At 50.2% G+C, this 17985-nt stretch overlaps 1 protein-coding gene across 3 annotated transcripts in view; it reads left to right on the forward strand.

Annotated features, from left to right (window-relative positions):
* The window catches only part of FRMD6 (FERM domain containing 6), a 158552-nt gene extending 146664 nt beyond the window's left edge, over nt 1-11888 (forward strand). For all 3 annotated transcript variants that reach the window (XM_039538054.1, XM_039538052.1, XM_039538053.1), the window contains 4 exons: nt 1857-2192; nt 3268-3399; nt 6408-6499; nt 8078-11888. In XM_039538054.1, the coding sequence (XP_039393988.1) occupies nt 1857-2192; nt 3268-3399; nt 6408-6499; nt 8078-8350 (833 nt within the window). In that variant the 3' untranslated portion in view covers nt 8351-11888. The remainder of the gene's footprint in view (nt 1-1856; nt 2193-3267; nt 3400-6407; nt 6500-8077) is intronic.
* The last annotated feature ends 6097 nt before the right edge of the window (nt 11889-17985 follow it).

A 17985-nucleotide genomic window follows, 5' to 3' on the forward strand; every position in this document is an offset into this window, starting at 1 on the left:
AGGCGATTGCGTAAAACTGACGAGAAAGCGACCGGCCTCCCTGACAGGACAGAATTGGCGTCTTCTCCTGCAGGGCCTGGCTTGCCTTACTCTTGCGGTTTCCTGCTCTGGCTCACGTGCTGTGCGGTTTGCGTGCACAGGTTTCTGAACGAGTCCCCACCCGTGCTGGGAGGAGGGACTTGGACTGTGGGCTGGGCAGCTCCCTCCCCCCCGGTGCTCTTGAAATCAGGGGAAGTTTCAGCCCCGGCTGTTACTATCAAAGGGCAAACCCCTCCATGTGGCCGTGTGAGGGCCAAAAGCCAGACAGAAATGCCGTCTCCCCATTGTGCCACGGGGCTAGGAAGTGCAGAGGGAATCTGGAGCCATATGACAGCAAGGAGTCAAGCCCCATGACGGAGATCAGACACCATGGTGATGGGCACGGTCTAGGAGCTTGAGAGTAGGCTGGGAGAGTGCAGATGGCATAGCCAGTGGGGGTGTGCCGTGTGGGTCGTGTGAGTCCCAAAGCTGGAGGTGATGGTGGGGGATCAGAGCTACTGCCCCTTTATACCCCGTGGGGGTGACGCTGGCCGGCTTGCCCCGTCCCCTGCACCATTGAGTGCCCAGAGCTGTTTGCCTGGACTCCGTGCTGTTTGCCAGCACTGGGCCCAAACTGCAGAGAGCTGTGCGTAGAGGTGCGTGAGCGTGTGCTGTTCGGCAGGTAGCGCTGGCAAGACGCAGTCACGTTAGGCATGAGAGAGGCAACCGATCTCCCTGTGCCGCAGTGCACTCAGCCCCCGGCCTGCCGCACTGCTGCTTCCAGCGAAACGCAGCCAGGCAAGGAATGGGGCTTTGCCCTGAAACTCGGCCTGCCTTCAGTTTCCACAAGCCTGCAGTCCAATGGTTTGAATTTACCCTGGCACGCTGCGATGCCACTAGAAATCCCTTCCATCTCCATCCGAGGGGCTGTCAGGGGATCCAGCGTGTTCCCAGTCAGAGCCTGGCCTGACGTGGCCTGCAGCTCACTTAGATCAGGAATGTGTTCCCTGCGGGAAATCTGCTGCATGCTGCTGTTTGTGTGGGCTGAGCATCTGCAGGACAGGCTGTGCGATAACCACGCCGGAGGCAGATGCTGGCCTACTGATAAGGCCGGGGGCCATCGGAGGAGTCAGAAGGAGGCCCTGTGCTGTGATAAACACAACTCTAATTAGATAGCTGCACTGCATCACCAGAGCCTGTCTGGGCCTCAATGTGCAGGCGGTGGGATTGTGCATCAGGATACAGAGACTACAGGGGAAGGGTGCACCCTGCGTGGTCCCATTTAGCTGGTATTTCACAGGCTGGGGATGGGGGCTTGTTCTGGCTCCATCTCTCTCTTCTGGCCCCCTCGGGGGCTGCACATCACCACAGAGGTGCTGGGAGGGAGCAGTGTCAGTCCTCCCTTTGCTGCCGGGGCTGACCCTTGTGCTGCCTGACGCAAGGTAGCCCAGAACTACCAGGGAGGGCTCTGGCCCTGCCGGGGTTGGGGCTGTTCAGAGGGGGAAGGGGGAGCAAGGGGTGTCAGAATCCAGCCTGGGGAGGGAGTGCTCCTGCCATCACGCCCGCGGGGCAGCCGGTCCCCACTTGAGTGCTGAGCCAGTTGCTCCGAGGGCCATGGCCCTGTCTGCTGGGATGCTGGGAAGGGCCTGTCCCTGCACCGTTGCCTAGCAGCTGCCCAGAGGCAGGAGACACAGGGTGGGTAGGAGAGGGAACAAGCAGCTTCTTGCCCCCAGGCCCAGTCTGGCCCAGAGTCGGTGTGCATCCCGGGTGTGTTGGCACCCCTCGCAGGCCACCAGGCTCCCGTGGGGGAGTGACCATGCTCCTGGCTTGCCTTGCAGAGAAGAAGCAGTACCGGGAGTCTTACATCAGCGACACGGTGGACCTGGACATGGACCAGCTGGAGAAACGCTCCCGAGCCAGCGGGAGCAGCGCAGGCAGCGCCAAGCACAAGCGCCTCTCGCGGCACTCCACGACCAGCCATAGCAGCTCCCACACCTCCGGCATCGAGGCGGACACCAAGCCCAGGGAGATGGGGCCGGAGGACAGCTTCTTGGGCACCGCCGTGCACCGCAAACTGAAAACCTGCAGCTCCATGACCAGCCATGGCAGCTCCCACACCTCCGGGGTGGAGAGCGGGGGGAAGGACCGGCTGGAGGAGGACTCTCAGGATGACGGTAAGCCGAGTGGGTGGCCCTGCCAAGCTAGTATTTCTTCCGTGCTATGTGTGTTCTCTGCAGTCTGTCTCACTGGCTGCTGAGTTGCGATAGATCTGTGACCAAACCATCAGGGTGATTGCTCTCCATCCGTGCACAGCTGAGCCTCTGAAATAGGCTGCACATAGGAAAGAATTGATTTCTGGCTTAGACTGCTATATCAATGCTGCTGGCCGGGAAAACGCTTTCAGTGTTGTGCCTGTTCCAAGCAGCTCGTCCTCATCGGTCTAGTATCCTAGCTTGAAATCGCTCGGGGGGGATGCTAGAGACACTGGGGGAAAGAATCAGGGCTGGGCTGTGAGAATCCTGAGCCTCGCTGTTGCATCGCAGCATCCAGTCGGAAGCAGGCATGGCGCTGAATATTGCTGGTAGGATGGAGCACTGGCCAAAGACAGCCAGGGGGCAAATGATTTCCCCTCTGCGTGTCACACCCACAGACATCCCTTTTCAGCATCACGATGCGGGTGATTGGGCCCCTGGGAGTCCGTCCACACTGGCGCTTAGAGGTGGGTAGACAGACACGCTAGTGCACTAAAAACAGCAGTGTAGACGCTGTGGCATAGGCAGTAGCCCGGGCTAGCCACCAGAGCTCGAATCCAGGCCATTGGGCCACCTTGGACTTGTGCCTGCCCATGCCGCAGTGGTCACGCTGCTGCTGTGAGTGCGTTGGCTGGAGCTGAGCTAGTGTGGGTCTGTCTCCCCGGGCTAGGAACACCACCTCCCAGTTGCTGTGTGGATGTTAGTGCAGTCCCTAGCAGCCGTGCGCCTTAGAACTATAGGCGCTACCGTAATACACATAATAGATCAATTTCTCAAGCATTTCTGCACTCGTGACTGGCATTCAGTGCTGCTTTTTAGGACTCTGCAGCTGTAATGGACTCAAGAATTGTCTTTATGCGGCAGCTGCTGGCCGGTAGGGACAACCCATTATATAGTGCAGAGAGCCTCCGGTTGTGTTTTTGTTTTGTTTTTTAATTTTCAGGCACTCTTTCCATGTTAGAAAATCATTCAATCTTTTCTTCCTCTTCTGCTTCAGAAATAGAAATGCTGGTGGATGACCCCCGAGAGCTGGAGCAGACAAATGAGTCGCCCCTCGAGGTTAGCCCAGACATGTGTATCTACATCACTGAGGATATGCTGACATCACGGAAGTTTAACGGACACTCGGGTAAAATGCCACGGGGAAATGCCTGACCTTGCTTTCTATGATGACGGGTGAAATCACTCAGAGCACATAGACAGAAGTGCTGGAGATGAGAAGCCATACTAAAAAGGGTTATCTTGACAAATGCCACAACAGAGCTGGAGTCAAATTTTTCAGGAGATCAGATCCCCCTGAATTTACCTTTGGGTGTGAGATCAAAGCACCAAGTGGGATAGTCTACTAGATTGCTTTGAGGGGCGAGGGGAGGCGGTGGTCAATAGCACCCTTTCCAGCTCCCTTCACCTCCTTTCCTTTGTGGGGCCGCATTGGGTTCGATGGTGCAAATCCCAGTTTTAATTTTGAGGGACGTGAAACTTGCCTAAGGCAACCGCTCACGGGACCAGCAACAAAGGGTTTGCGCAGTAGCAATGGGTCCAACCAAAGATCAGATGAACGTGTACTGGAAACCATGGCGATGCTTTAAGATAAGGGATTGCCAGGAGTGGGAGGATCTTAAAAGCACATTTCACTACAGTAGCTTGTAATATATGTACTGTATCCTTTTATCAGTACATCTAGGGTGAAATTCACCTCTTGGCAGAAAGTCTGTGTACCACATCACTTCAGTCCCACCTAATCCCTCCAAATAAAACTTTATGCACACAGGTGAATTTCATACTGAGTGAAAATAGACACACAGCCAAATTCAGTCCTGGTGTAAGCGTCTCTCTCTCCTTTGGAGCTACTGGAAGTTTAGCCCACTTACACGGGCAGAATTTGGCCCAACAGGCAGTCCCAATTGTTTTTCTTGAGTCCAAGAGTTGAGGAACAAAACGTGTCATATCTTGCTCAGCAATTTTTCATGCACAGTTCCCTGACTCCATGTGTAGTTTCGGTAGTCGTGTGCAGATCCCGTCTACATGAGCGTGCAATTTCCCATGGTGCAGTCACAAATAGTTGTGCAGATGCACATATCCAGAGTTATGGAAAATCTGACCCATTTACGTATGTAAAATGGGTTCTTAGGTGATGTAGTCAGTTGAGCCAAAGGCTATTTGTGTGGAGGATTTTATTTTTTGCTGATCCAGTCCCATTTTGAAGGACACCATCGACTTGAAATCTAGACCATTTCAGAAATAAGTTGGAAGAAGATGCAGGCTCTGCACCTGCCCTGGAGGGCATCTGGCACTCACTGTCGTTCTGCAATCCTATTTTCCTTTTATTAAATAGGGGTTTCACTCCTTTGTTGCTGAGTGATAGGCCCACATCTGAAAGGAGATTGACTATCCAGGGGAAATGGTGAAACTGACTCTACGCACAAGGCCACTAAAGGCACAAACTGGAAAAAATAGGGAGGAATCATCTCTTTTTCTAGTCTCTTGTAGCTATAGCAACTGTAGGTGTGGCTTGTAACAATCACAGGTGAAATCTCATCAGACAAAATTGTGATTTGTTTTTAAATATCCCTTTAGTCTCTTAGTTTGTGAGAGATTAAAAACTAATTCAGTTACTTTCTGAATTACTAGCACCAGTTCTAATGATCTTTACATAGTATCCTTTCTTCTTTCATCTAGACAGAAAGTAAAACCTCTCTTGTATAAACGGAGCTGTTAAACTGACCTGCATGGTGGCTTTGCCATGTTGGCCTTCACTCCAAATGAAGATACTTTAACACATTTTGTCTCCGTTTTCCTTGATCTCGCTTCCCTTTCCTGTCTGCACTCAAAGGACAGGAATGCTTCAGCACTTCTCTGTCAGCTTGGCCATTCTTTCAGCAGCACTTGGTCAGATGAAGGCCACCCTGCCCTCTGGAGAGACTGTGTCAGTGAATTGTCCCTGCGCCCTGGGGCCCCAACCCAGGCATGCCGGGATTTGTACTTCAGATTTTCGCGGCGCGCCTAGAAAAGGAGAAATTCCTGTTCCTAAGTACTAATGACATTTCAGCTTCACACGGATGCAGGAGATTATGGGGAGGGTTTATAACTGCTAAAGATTAGGTAGCTCTAATGGTGACAATAACACCTGATGCATTCTTAAGGTGAGAAAACTGTGGCCTGAAGTTTGAAGTTCCAGCACTATAACGTGAACACCGTTAGCCCATCAGCGTACAAACATATAGGGCCAGATCCTGAGCAGGTGTAACTCAGTGACATTGTCACTGGCATTGTCATCCCAGTTTTCTCCCTCAGTCACAGGCCACCTATAAACCATAGGAGGAATCCTGGCCTCGCTGAAGTCCATGACAAAGCTCCTGCCAACCTCAGGGGAACCCTTCACCTTGGGGCTCCGTTGGAGCATCAATATAGTGCCAGAGCTACAGAGGTTCATTCCATTATTTTCTTACTTCAGGAATTATCAGCTATTGGCTTTGTTTACATTTTGCATAGGAGTTTATTAAAAGATACAGACTCAGTTTCAATCATCTCAGCTTTCGACTGTGGCTAGAGAAGCAATTCAGGGAGCCAAATGCAGAGGCAGGGAGTATGGTGAACTCTTTATACTTAGTTTCTCCATGTGCTTCTGAAATCCTCTCTGCTCCGCTGATGGGAGTCGTATCTGCTGAGGAGCTGGAGAAAGACACAAGTTAAAGTGGGGCGGGGAAAACCTCAACCTCTTGCATCGTCTTAGGGCCCTTTAATATGTAACTCACAATTGCTTGGACCTACGTACACAGTGACGTCCTGTGTGTAAGCAGAGGCTTTGAAGATTAATGTAAAGGGATCTAACGTACATTGCACCTCTGAATTTGGTCCTGTGTGCCTGAGGGAGGCTGCATTGGCGTAACATACGTGTTGAAGGGGCACCAGTGCAGACTCCCTCTAGATTGATTTATGAATCGGGCCCCAAGTAACTAAAGAGGATCTCTTTGGATGTGACAAAATGTTGATACCAAGTATTTTCATCTGTGCAGTTTTAAATGTGGCCTTCCGCAAGGTGACTTAACCAGGCCGCTACCTATCCTAGCAACCCAGAAGGTGACTCTAAATCAATCCAGAATTTAGATCTGCTTCTTTCCTTGTTTCCTAATTCAGGGTTAATCGTAAAGGAAGTGAGCTCATCCACATCCAGCTCTTCAGAGACAGTGGTCAGACTTCGTGGTCAAAGCAGCGACTCGTTGCCCCAGGTATGCATGCGTTGAGACTTCAGACGTACGGCTTGATCTAAAGCAAACAACGTGTCTTGCTTAGACATGGACAAACCAATCTGGAGGGGAGGAAAAAAGAACCGTCCAGTACCTTGCTCCAAACTCGGGTGGAATTTCTTTGAGTTTGGGTAAATTACAGCTTTTGGGGGTGAAAAAACATTATATTTCCTTTTTGCAAACCTGGGCCTTTTGGAAGCAGATAGCAGGGAGGGCCTTTTCCTGCTGCTTTTCTCACCCCATCAGAAACAGGGAATGCTGGAAATCTTACAAGAACAGCAGATCAACTCTCGAGGTCCCAGAGACTTTCATAGATTGGAATACACCAGCCCTGTATCCTGGTTTTTTATCCAAACCAAACCCACATCCCGTCTGAGGTGACTCATTGCTAATCTTGATCCTGAGTGGTGGTGACTGGTGGTGTGTTACAATGCCCAGGAAAGTTTCCTTTGTCCAGAGACATACAGCAATATGGGCTCCAACAGCTTCACTTAACACCGCAGCATCACCCATATCCTGCTTTCACTTTGTCTGCAGAGACAGTTCCCAGGAGCACACGGGAATGTCTGCTTGAGCTGGAAATTTCACCTTCCACTCCAGAATAGACGCCCCTTAACTCAGGGGTGGCCAACCTGGGGCTCTGGGGCCGCATGCGGCTCTTCAGAAGTTAACACGCGGCTCCTTGTACAGGCACCGACTCCGGGGCTGGAGCTACAGGTGCCAACTTTCCAATGTGCCGGGGGGTGCTCACTGCTCAGCCACAGGCTCTGCCCCCACTCCACCCCTTCCCGCCCCTCCCCTGAGCCTGCCTTGCCCTCGCTCTCCCCCCCCCCAGTCTCCTGTGCCACGAAACAGCTGATTGGGAGGTGCGGGGAGGAAGGAGGAGGCACTGACTGGTGGGGCTGCCCGTGGGTGGGAGGCGCTGGGAGTGGGGGTGGGGGAAGCTGATGGTGGGCTGTTGAGGTATTGCTGTGGCTCTTTGGCAATGTGCATTGGTAAATTCTGGCTCCTTCTCAGGCTCAGGTCGGCCACCCCGGCCTAAGTCTCAATGCTGGATCTGACTTGTTTGCTCTCCCGAATGACTGCGCCAGAGTAAGTTATCACTGTCTAGAGATGGGTCCAAGCCCAGAGCCCAGGTCTAGGGGTTATTTGAAATCCAGCCCCACATCTGGATTTGAATGGGACAGCTGGCCCCTATCTTTGTCATGAGTCCAAACAAAACCTTGTTTCTAAACACCTACGGTGGGTCTTGACCCTACTGAAGTCAATGGGGGTTTTGCCAGTGACTTTTTAGTAGGGTCAGAATTTCACCCCTGAATTTTGCTGACTTGGTGCCTAACTGCTATTTTTGCCTTTAAAAATCTCCCCCTCAGTCCCTGGTCATAGTCTCCATATCTCCAAATGTGTATGTAACGTGAGAGTTATATTTAGGGTGAGCAAAGAACATCAAATGCATAATGGTGCTGTCTGGCTGCTGTATCAGGTGCTCCAGTGATGTAGTTTTTAGATTCATGACTGATTCCTGCTAACACTCTTCCTGTAACCTTCTCTTTTGTACAGACCGTCTGCAGAAAACCAAAGACTTCCACCGACCGGCACAGCTTAAGCCTGGATGACATCCGGCTTTACCAAAAAGACTTCTTGCAGCTAGCGGACACTGCTCAGAGCTACACGTTTGGCTGTGGCCACGAACTGGATGAAGACGGTCTCTATTGTAACGGCTGCTTGGCTCAGCAGTGTATCAATATCCAAGAAAGTTTCCCAGTGAAAAGAACGAGCAAATACTTCTCTTTGGATCTGACCCACGATGAAGTTCCAGAGTTCGTTGTTTAAGCTCCACAGCTTTACTGTGGCAGGACTGGCTACCTGCACTATTAGAAAGACTTGAAATCTATTGGTGTTTCCTTGAAATGTCTGGTGCCATATGGGTTTTTTCCCTCCCCCTACACACCTTGCTCTTTGCTAGTACAAATCAAGGCCTTAGTTACCATTGCACTTTGAGCAGTACCCAGGCAGTAGGGATAGAGATTGTGTGGCATGACAGAGCCTTGTCTAGGTCAATCAGTCAGAGTGAGAGAGACTCTCTCTCTTATTTGGAAGTAGTTTGTGCAAAACACTGATTGTCTTATTTCAGTTTGGAGAAGCACAACATCGTTTCTTTATTTAACCTAATCAAAAATAATCCTGACTTTCGTCTTCCTGCCTCGGGAAAGCTCTCGAGTCTAGTCGGGTTTGTTTTGAGTCTAGTTGGGTTTGGGGGTTTTTTGTTTTGTTTTTTCCCCTCTAAAGATGCTATTGCCTCTTGTTGTATAGCCATCGCTTTAGCTTCTGTAGATGCTAAAAAGAAAACCTCAGTTTCTTTGTTGTGTTCTGTCAAGCCAAAGAAATGTAAATTATCCTAAATGCCAGTATCAAGAAGATGAGATTTAAGCAATAACTAGACAAGAAACTCTATGCATGTTCATGATACCTTGGAAAACGGTGCGTTAAGTTGCAGTTGACACAGTGTGCGATCCCAGTTCTTCCAAAAATTTACTTTGGAATATAGTTCCAAACAGAGCTTTTGTTCAGCATTTTGTAAAGTTTACAAAAATCAGATTGATGTTACATGGGAACTTAGAAAGCTTCTAAACTTCTTTATTTTTTTTAAAGAAAAATGAAAAATAACAGATCATATATAATGATGTAGCAATAATGTTTGCTGACCAAAGTACCTTAAATATATATAATATACATATATAAATATATAAAATTATATATATGTTTATATATGTTTGGATCTTTATAGACCCTTTTTATTTTTGTTCTAAAATACTTTTTTTATACAAAGAATATGCTTCCTTCCTTTAATAATACGTATAGACAATCATTTTTTTGTTTTTTTCCTAAACTCTAACATTCTGGAAGGTGAAAAAATACTTTCCTATTGCAAATAATATGTATGCAACTGCATTGTTAGCATGACTGTTTTCAGTTAACATAGTTTTGTTTTTATTTTAAATAAGGCTTTTCATGCATCATTAAATACTTTCCAATTTAAATAGTTTCGATGAAAGGATGAAGATGTTCTATCAGAAATGCAGCAGGTGCAGCTTTCGAGATGGAGTGTCCTAATGAAATTAAAATGAACAGGTATTATGATATTTTACCATCAGTAAATATGGGGCAAAGCATTACAGCAACTAATATTTACAGCACAATGCCTTTTTTAAAATGAATGTTTTTAATTAGGGATTTAGTATTTTACAGCCATAGTTTACCATATTTTGATTATATCATATTTTTAACTGGAAACTTTTCTTAACAAAAGGTTATTTTATAAATAAGGAGTGTGATATTTTTATAAGAAATGCGGGTGTGTTTTTGCTAACATTAAGGAATTTAGATTTTTCGATACAGGGCAACGTAATCAGTGTTATTGCTATATGGGAGACAGTGTTATAGAGCAAATAATGAACACTGCAAAATTTGCTACAGCATTGCTGCCTGATACATTTTTTTGCTAGAAAACCGGCCAGATTTTCCATAAACACTGGCTACTTTTCATCACTCTGCTGCCAAGGTTGTGATGGCTTTATGTTGCCAGAGTGCAGAAAAGCATTCAGAACATACCAGTGAATTTTGCCCATTATGTATTAGTGTTTGCATTGTGTGTAAGATAGATAGCCAAATGCTGCCATGGTACTCTCTAGCCAGTGCAGGGAGAGTGAGCAGTGCCGCATGCAGGCGGCTCAATAGGGGGCAGTATTCGGTGGCACCCGGCACCTCACTGCAGTGTGCTGTGCAATAGGACCACCCTACAACTGCTGGCCACCGCTTCCTGCAGATGATAGGAGATGCACAGATTAGCTGTGGGGCTAGATCTGCACCGCTATCCTCTAGACCATCCCTAGCGCTGAGCATCTCTTAGCCTCTCTTGCTAGCAACGGGGAGGATCCGTATCCGTTGGAAGTGGTTTTCCCTTCCACAACAGCACAAGCCAAAGCTAGATCTAACTCGGGTGTGGGCAAAGTCTCCAAACCTTAGAAGTCCACCTTGCTGGCGTTGAAGCGTCTTCCCTCTCTACTGAGGCACGTTGAGTTCCTGCACAAAAGATGATCCCCTCCTGCAGAACAGGCAGAATTTTCAGGTTCTAGGATTGTATCTCTGGGGATGACCACAGATCTATGTACATGGATGTGTTTGATATATACACTATATATATGCGTGCACACAGAGTATATACAACATATATAATATACACAGCTATATCACATTGCAGTTATCAGAGTTCAACTCTCAAAAATGGAGAAGAGGACTTATTCTGAACTCACGGGGTCAGATTTATTTTTTTTCTCGCCAACTGATTGGATAAGCCAAAGTTTCTGTGGTCAAAAGGATTGTACGAAATACCTGCTCCTCTCAGTTTATTCCCCTGTGGTGGTGTGCAATATGTAAGGTTTCCCTCCTACCCATCTTCACACGTTCATTGTTGGCAAACCCGTTTTCCTTGAAATGGTATGTGCTGCATGTTGGTATGACCCTGGCCAAACTGAAAGGTGTAAAGCACCCATATCATTGAAGAGACCCCAGCATGATATGAGCCCTATTTGTTCTTGTTATTTATTTTGTTAAAATATAGAGGGAAGGATGTAATTAAAGGGTTAAGTATGCAAATAATGCTTTATGCAGTCAAGAAAGCAGGCTACTTTCAGTCCAGATCCTGCAATCCAGTCTGTACAAGACAGACCTTCTGCAATCATGCAGAGCCCTAAAGTTGTTCATGGGCCTCTATGAGGGTCTCCTGATATGGATCCAATTGTAGGATCAGGGCCTTTTGCTTTATACTCCAACCAAAAAGAGTCCGAAATCATTCACTTGATGTCACAGACGTGGTGGTTTTGCTCAAGTTGTTCTTCTTGGATTCACAAGCAATTAACTTACATGAATAGGCAGCATTGACCCCTAACAAGACACGTCCTTGCTTTTGTCATAATACTCATAATTTGTTGCAAATCATTCTTTGTAAGGCGGGGTGCAGGCAGTTGGAAAGGCAATATCTTGTATTCTACACTTGGTACTAAAAAGCTGTATGATATAAAATTGTTATTTATTCTGCATCGGTTAGAAATCCCAAGATGGTCAATGTCCGGATTTGGTGTCTGTTGCCTTCTGACATGTACATTGATAGGTTTGCAGTAACGAGCTATATGCATGCACAAACTAACTAATCCTTTCTGTGAAAGGATCTTCCTGTCAGGACCATACGAGAGAGGGAGTGTGCGTGTGAAAACATAGCGGAGTTATTTTGTTACATTGAAGTTTGTTATGTGCCTTTCGTGGCACAGTTAGAGATTACAATAAAGTGACAGTTGTTTGCATTACTATGAGTCTTGACAATATAAAAAAAATTGAACTAATTGGTGAAGCTTTGTGAGTTCTTCAGTGAGAGTATTGCAGAGAAATTATCCTTCATGCGAGAATGGACGAGGCCAATACTGTGATCCTGCATCCAGTTCTGGTGCCCACGTTTTTAAAAGGATGTTGAAAAACGGAAGAGGGTGCAGAGAAGCGCCACAAAAATTGAGGTCTCAAAAAAATGTCTGAGAGTGAGAGAGCTCAATGTCTGCGCGCGTATCAAAAACAAAACTGAGAGGAGACCCGGTTACAGGGTATCCAGAAAGTTCTGTAGCTGGTGTCATACAGGACGTCAGACTAGAGCCAGGGGCAGGCAAACTTTTAGGCCTGAGGGCCGCATCGGGTTTCGTAACATTGTATGGAGGGCCGGTTAGGGGAGGGAGTCGTGGCCCAGCCCTCACCTATCTGCCCCCCCGGGACTCCTGCCCTATCCAACCCCCCCCCCATTCCCTGACGGCCGCTCTGGGACCCCTGCCCCAGCCACACACACCCCTGTCCCCGACCGCCCCGGACCCCACCACCCCATCCAACCCCTCCTCTCATTCCTGACTGCCCCCCGGGGACCCTGCCTCTGACTGCCCCATCCAACCCCCCCCCTCCTTCCTGACTGCCCCCCGGGGACCCTGCCTCTGACGTCCCCATCCAACCCCCCCTCCTTCCTGACTGCCCCCTGGGGACCCCTGCCCCAATTCAACCCCTTGTTTCCCCACCGACCACCACCCCAAACTCTCCTGCCCTTTATCCAACCCCTCTGCCCCCTTACCGTGCTGCCTGGAGCACCGGTGGCTGGCAGCACTACAGCTGCGCAGCCCAGCTGGAGCCGGGCCACACTGCCACTGCTGCACAGCACAGAGCACCAGGGGAACAGCAGGGGAGGGGCCGGGGGTAGCCTCCCGGGGCAGGAGCTTGGGGTCCGGGCAGGAGGGTCCTGCAGGCCGGTTGTGGCCCACGGGCCGTAGTTTGCCCACCCCTGGATTAGATGATCCCAATGGTCCCTTCTGGCCTTGGAATCCGTGAAGATATTGGGCTCTAAAGGGTTCTGTAATCTAGCAGAGAAAGGCAAAACAAGAACCAACTGCTGAAAGGCAAAGCCAGACAAGTTCAAATTGGAAATAAGGCCAAACGTTTTTAACCACTGGAACAAGCTACCAAGGGAAGTGGTGGATTCTCCATCCTTTGGATGTCTTCCTGGAAGAGATGCTTTAACCAAACACAAGTTTTTGGGCTCAATAGAGGGTAACTGGGTGAAAGTCTCTAGTCTGTCGTACACGGGAGGTCAAATGAGAGGAGGTCTCTTCTGATCTTAAAATCTGTGAATGCTACAAAAGCCTTTGGTGGTTCCATCTGTGTAACGTTGAGCTTCTTAGAGGAGAGATTTCCTTTGGCTCACAGATTCCTTCTTCAGTCGTTCTGATCGTCTGCTCTGGCCACTGTGGGACTGAGTTCAAGGAGGGGGGTAGGTTCCTTCAGGTTGAACATAAACGACATTTCAGCCAATCCAACATCAGTGCTGAAAAGCTCAGTCCAGTTGTACATCGAAAGAGAGCGCGCGGGAAGGGGAGTGTTAAAGGCTGAGAGTTTGCTACCTAGGCTCCTTTTCTGAGCCAATTGGGCAGCTCCACCTCGGCTCCTCCCAGCCTGTGTCTGCAGGAAGCAGGTGAGTCCTGGGAGAGGGGGGAAGGAGTGAGCGATGGAGGGAGGGGGGAAGGAGTGAGCAGAGGTGGGGCAGGGCAAGGATGTTCCGTTTTCAGCCATTAGAAAGTTGGCAACCCTAAGAAAAGGCCATCGGCCATCTGCTCTGTGGACTCCCTGGCCCACCCCCCACGAGGATCCTGACCCCACAGAGAGCTGCCCAACGAGTCAGAATCAGACAATGCTAGTTATGGCTCAGCAGGAACCACAGGCTGGGAGAACCTTTGAGTCCGTATGATATCAGTAACTCTCGGGGCTGTGCCTGGCCAGGCCTTAACAGGGCAGCCATGTGAAATGGAAACAAGCGAAGGAATTGTACCATTGAACTGCCTGGCTGATCCACATGACGGGCCAGCTCTAGAGAAGCGGTGTGTGTGGACAGATATGGTGCATATGTGGAGGTGATGCATTTTCAGCACCAGATGGTAGACCAAGCAATAAGAATAATACCACTAGCTCTTTTCATCAGGAGATCCCAAAGCACTTCACAATCTTGACTGTATTTATCCTCACAACTCCCCGGTTAGGCAGGGCTCTTACCCCATTGCACAGATGGGGCACTGAATCACAGGCAGACTAAGTGACTTGCTCAAGGTCACACCAGCAGTCTGTGGCAGAGAAGGGAATTGAGACAGGCTCCCTTTGACAGCTTCACATGCTCTCTGCCCATTAATCCCTCTCCTCCGGACTTAGTCTAACACGCCAGCTCCCTGACCAGCTCAGACCCCTGCCTCTGTGGGCTGTGTTGACTTTCATCCTTACAGCTGTGTCAATAAGGTTAAGTTCCTGGTTAAACATCAGCCGGGTCTGTGAGTGTCCCGCTGTCCCTCTTCAACACGGAGTTATGTTGTGTTTCTAAAGGGAATGATCTATAAGTGATCGATAGGCCGAAGTCCTGTAGCAAAGACGAGCTGTGTGACATGCCAGCTGGGACAACCACCGCGTGGGCTCGGGAGAGCGAAGGAAGAGATGGGTTAAGAAAGAGAATGTAGAAAAACAGGAGCAGTAAAACTAAGGACTTGGCTAGGCCATGTTCGGAGAGACGGGAAGATGCAGTCCGGGGGCGGTGTGGAGAGAGGACTGTACATCTGAACTGATTAAACAGCAGTTGGTCTAAGGGGGGTGTTATTATTCTACAGGCCCAGGGGGGCAGTCAGGAAGGAGGGGGGGTTGGATGGGGCAGTCAGAGGCAGGCCCGCTCCAGGGGGATTCAGCTCTCCAGTTACTCGGACCAAAGGCAGTTTTGTACCTCTTGGGCCAGATCCTCCCCGGGTGTCGAGCAGCAAAGCTCCACTGAAGGCAGGAGAGATCTGCTGATTGGTATCCGCTGTGGATCTGGCCCCCAGAGTTACTGTCTGGCTCTTGCAGCTTCTCCTACAGGCAGGTGGCCAGTAGCCGGCGAGACTCGGCCAGGAGCCCTAGCCCTGGCGTGGGAGTTGTGCTGATGTGTGGCCGTTAACAAAAAGGCCTCTGGGAGACCTTTCCCTCCGTGCACCACAAACCGGCAGATGGCGTCCCTGTAACTTGATCCAGCAGGGGCCACAGGTGGGAGTGAGGACAGCATCTGGCCCTTTAACGGCATCACTGTCTCCTCTGCACCCTGGACCGTCCCTTGGGCCTGTTTTCCTGGTGAGCCTGCCAGGGCTGTGCTAGCAGAGCTGGTCTCCAGGCTGGTGAGCGTTAACCCCTTGTCTCCTGCGCAAGTGGTGTTGGGAAACCCCAGCCCCATGTGCTGCTCCACTAGGGGAGCTCGGATTTCAGAGCCGGACTGAAAGTCCAGGCTCTCCGGCTGTTGTGATTTGTTGCACCTGCTGCTGGGCAGCGTTTCCCTGAGATCATTTTTGTCATTCGCGCACATCAGCACAAAGTGTGGTTGGGCGCGAGGGACTCTGGCTGGGTCTCACCTTGTGCCCTTGACCACAAGGTTCTAAAAAAGGTAGAAGATGCAAAAGCCAAACTGGGGAGGAAGGAGTGTGAACCTGCCTTTGATAAGACCGTCCATAGCACTAAATCGTCATCCCACGCACAAGGAGGCCACTTCGCCTTGCGCCTTTCCTGCGCTGGGGGCATGAAAAGAGCAGGGAGAAGAAAGGAGCCAACTTTGTGCCTCTCAGTGTCAGGGCCTGTGCAGCCATGAGACACTTCCCAGCTTAGAGCAGCTCCCGGGCTGCTCTATATTGAGGTTCCTTGCAGAGGCCGGCAGTGGGCTGTTATCCCAGGACAGCTGGAGTGGTGCTTCAGCCACAGCTTCTCATCCCCAGTATGTCCTCTCCCATCCTGGCCTGACCGCTGCACCAGGGCTTGCAAGTTGTCTATGCTGGAAGCAGGAACCTCACTAGGACAGGGGGATTCTGTCATGTCCATCCTCTTTGACCCCCTTCATTCTCCAACCTATGGCAAACCTTGCCCTGGTGTTTCACCTGGCCATACCTGAGAGCGCCCATCTGCCCATCCTTTGCTGTCCTCCCCTCCCACCAGCCACACCCGCTTCTCCCCTTCCCGCCTCCTCCTCCTGCTATTCTCTTCCCCCACCCTTGCCTGCTCATTGCCAACTGGAATGTGGTGGGGGCTAGACACGGCTTTGGGGCTGTGTTCTCTCCTGGGCCCCTGTAGACGTCAATATTTGGCAAAAGGTTGCAGAGGGGAGTGAAGCGAAGGGAATCTATGGGTGCGTGCACATGTGTGCACCTACATACCTGCTTGCAAATCAGCTGGTGCGTAACTCAGGGCAGAATCTGGACCAAACATTGTCTGTTTATTTTCCTATTCTCCCTTTACGAAGAGACCAAGGCCCTTTTCCTACCTTCGTTGGTAAGTCCTGAGGCGATCGAATACAGCGCCAGAGCGCTCTCGTTCCCCGTTAGTGCCGGTGGGGGAGAGGAGCGCAGAGGGGCGACCTTTCTTTTGACTGAAGCATTTGATTGAGACGGGTTGGGGGCGGGCCCCTTCTGCAGTGCTTGGCTCGCTAGGCCGCAAACCAGGGTGTGTCTACACTGAGGCACCACCTCTGAGCCGGGGTCAATGGACTTGGGCTTACAGGGTTACTAATAGCAGCATAGATTTTCCTGCTCGGGCTGGAGCCTGGACTCTGGAAGCCGGCCAGGGGGGGAGGTACCCTCAGGCGCTCTTCTCAATGAGTGCCTGGTATGTGGGCTTTCCCAACCCTCTACGCTGCCTTCCCACAAATGAGGGGCTTTCCAGGGTCGTTGCTCTAAAGGGCTGCCCCAGGTTCAGTCAATTAGGACGGCTTCTGATCTCACTTCCAGGCGTTTGAAAGCACTGTGACTCCTGCTTTCACTCCCAGTCAGACCCGTAGAGATGAGCCGCCCTCCCTGTACCATTGATTGCTGGGATACAGCTGATCCTCCCCCGGCCACAGGGACAGAAGGGTAGCAAGGGGCTTTAGCATGTTGAGTTATTATTTGCATTGCCCCTGCCCCGTTGCGCTAGGTGCTGCACAAACATAGCACAAAGAGATGGGCCCTGCCCCCTGGAGCTGACAATCTAAGGACAAGATGAGCCAACAGGCGGCTACAAACAGACTGTGGGGGAGGGACAAGGTATCAGGGAGATGCAACTGAGCTGTGTGATAAGCAATGGCCCAAAAACATATTTATCTGGGGCCGGTGAGATCAGCTCGCAGTGTGACAGAGACTCTGACACCACTGCCCGCCCCTTTCCACCCCGCCGGTGTAGCTAGGGAAGGGGAGGTGGCCAACAGACCCTTCGGCTACACCAATCCATGGCTCCAATGTTGGCTCCTTGTGGCCATTAGCAGCCACTGTAAGTCGGAGCAGCGGCTCTCAACATTTCCAGGCTCCCGTCCCCCTTTCAGGAGTCTGATCTGTCTTGCGGACCCCTAAGTCTCACCACACTTCAAAACGACTCGCTTACACAATCAGCGCTAAAAATACCAACGTGGCCCAGCGCACTAGGAGTGAACAATGGCTGACTCTCCTTGCTACCGTAAACGTCTTAAATGACTCAATTGGAGTATGAATCCTGCACTTACGTTTCAGTGCATAGTACATAGAGCAGGGTAAACAAGTCAGTGTATGAAATTTTAGTTTGTCCTGACTTGCTCAGGCTTTTTATGTCGCCTGTTGTAAAACTAGGCAAATAGCTAGACGAGCTGCTGTACCCCCAGAAGACCTCTGCGGACCCCGGGTTCAGAACCAGTGAGTTAGAGCACTTCTCAGGCTGCTGTAACTCGATGCCGAGGGATCAGCCTTACCAATGGGTGGAGGGGGTGCCGGGGAGTACATAGGCGACCGTTGCAGCCCTGGCTGACGTGCTGTCCTGCTGTAGCTGAGAACCTGCCCCCAGGTATTGGTAACGATTGCCTAAGACATTAGAAAGAGGATACGTGGAGAGTGTTT

The sequence above is a fragment of the Mauremys reevesii genome, linkage group 4, assembly GCF_016161935.1.
Source record: "Mauremys reevesii isolate NIE-2019 linkage group 4, ASM1616193v1, whole genome shotgun sequence".
Taxonomy (NCBI): domain Eukaryota; kingdom Metazoa; phylum Chordata; order Testudines; family Geoemydidae; genus Mauremys; species Mauremys reevesii.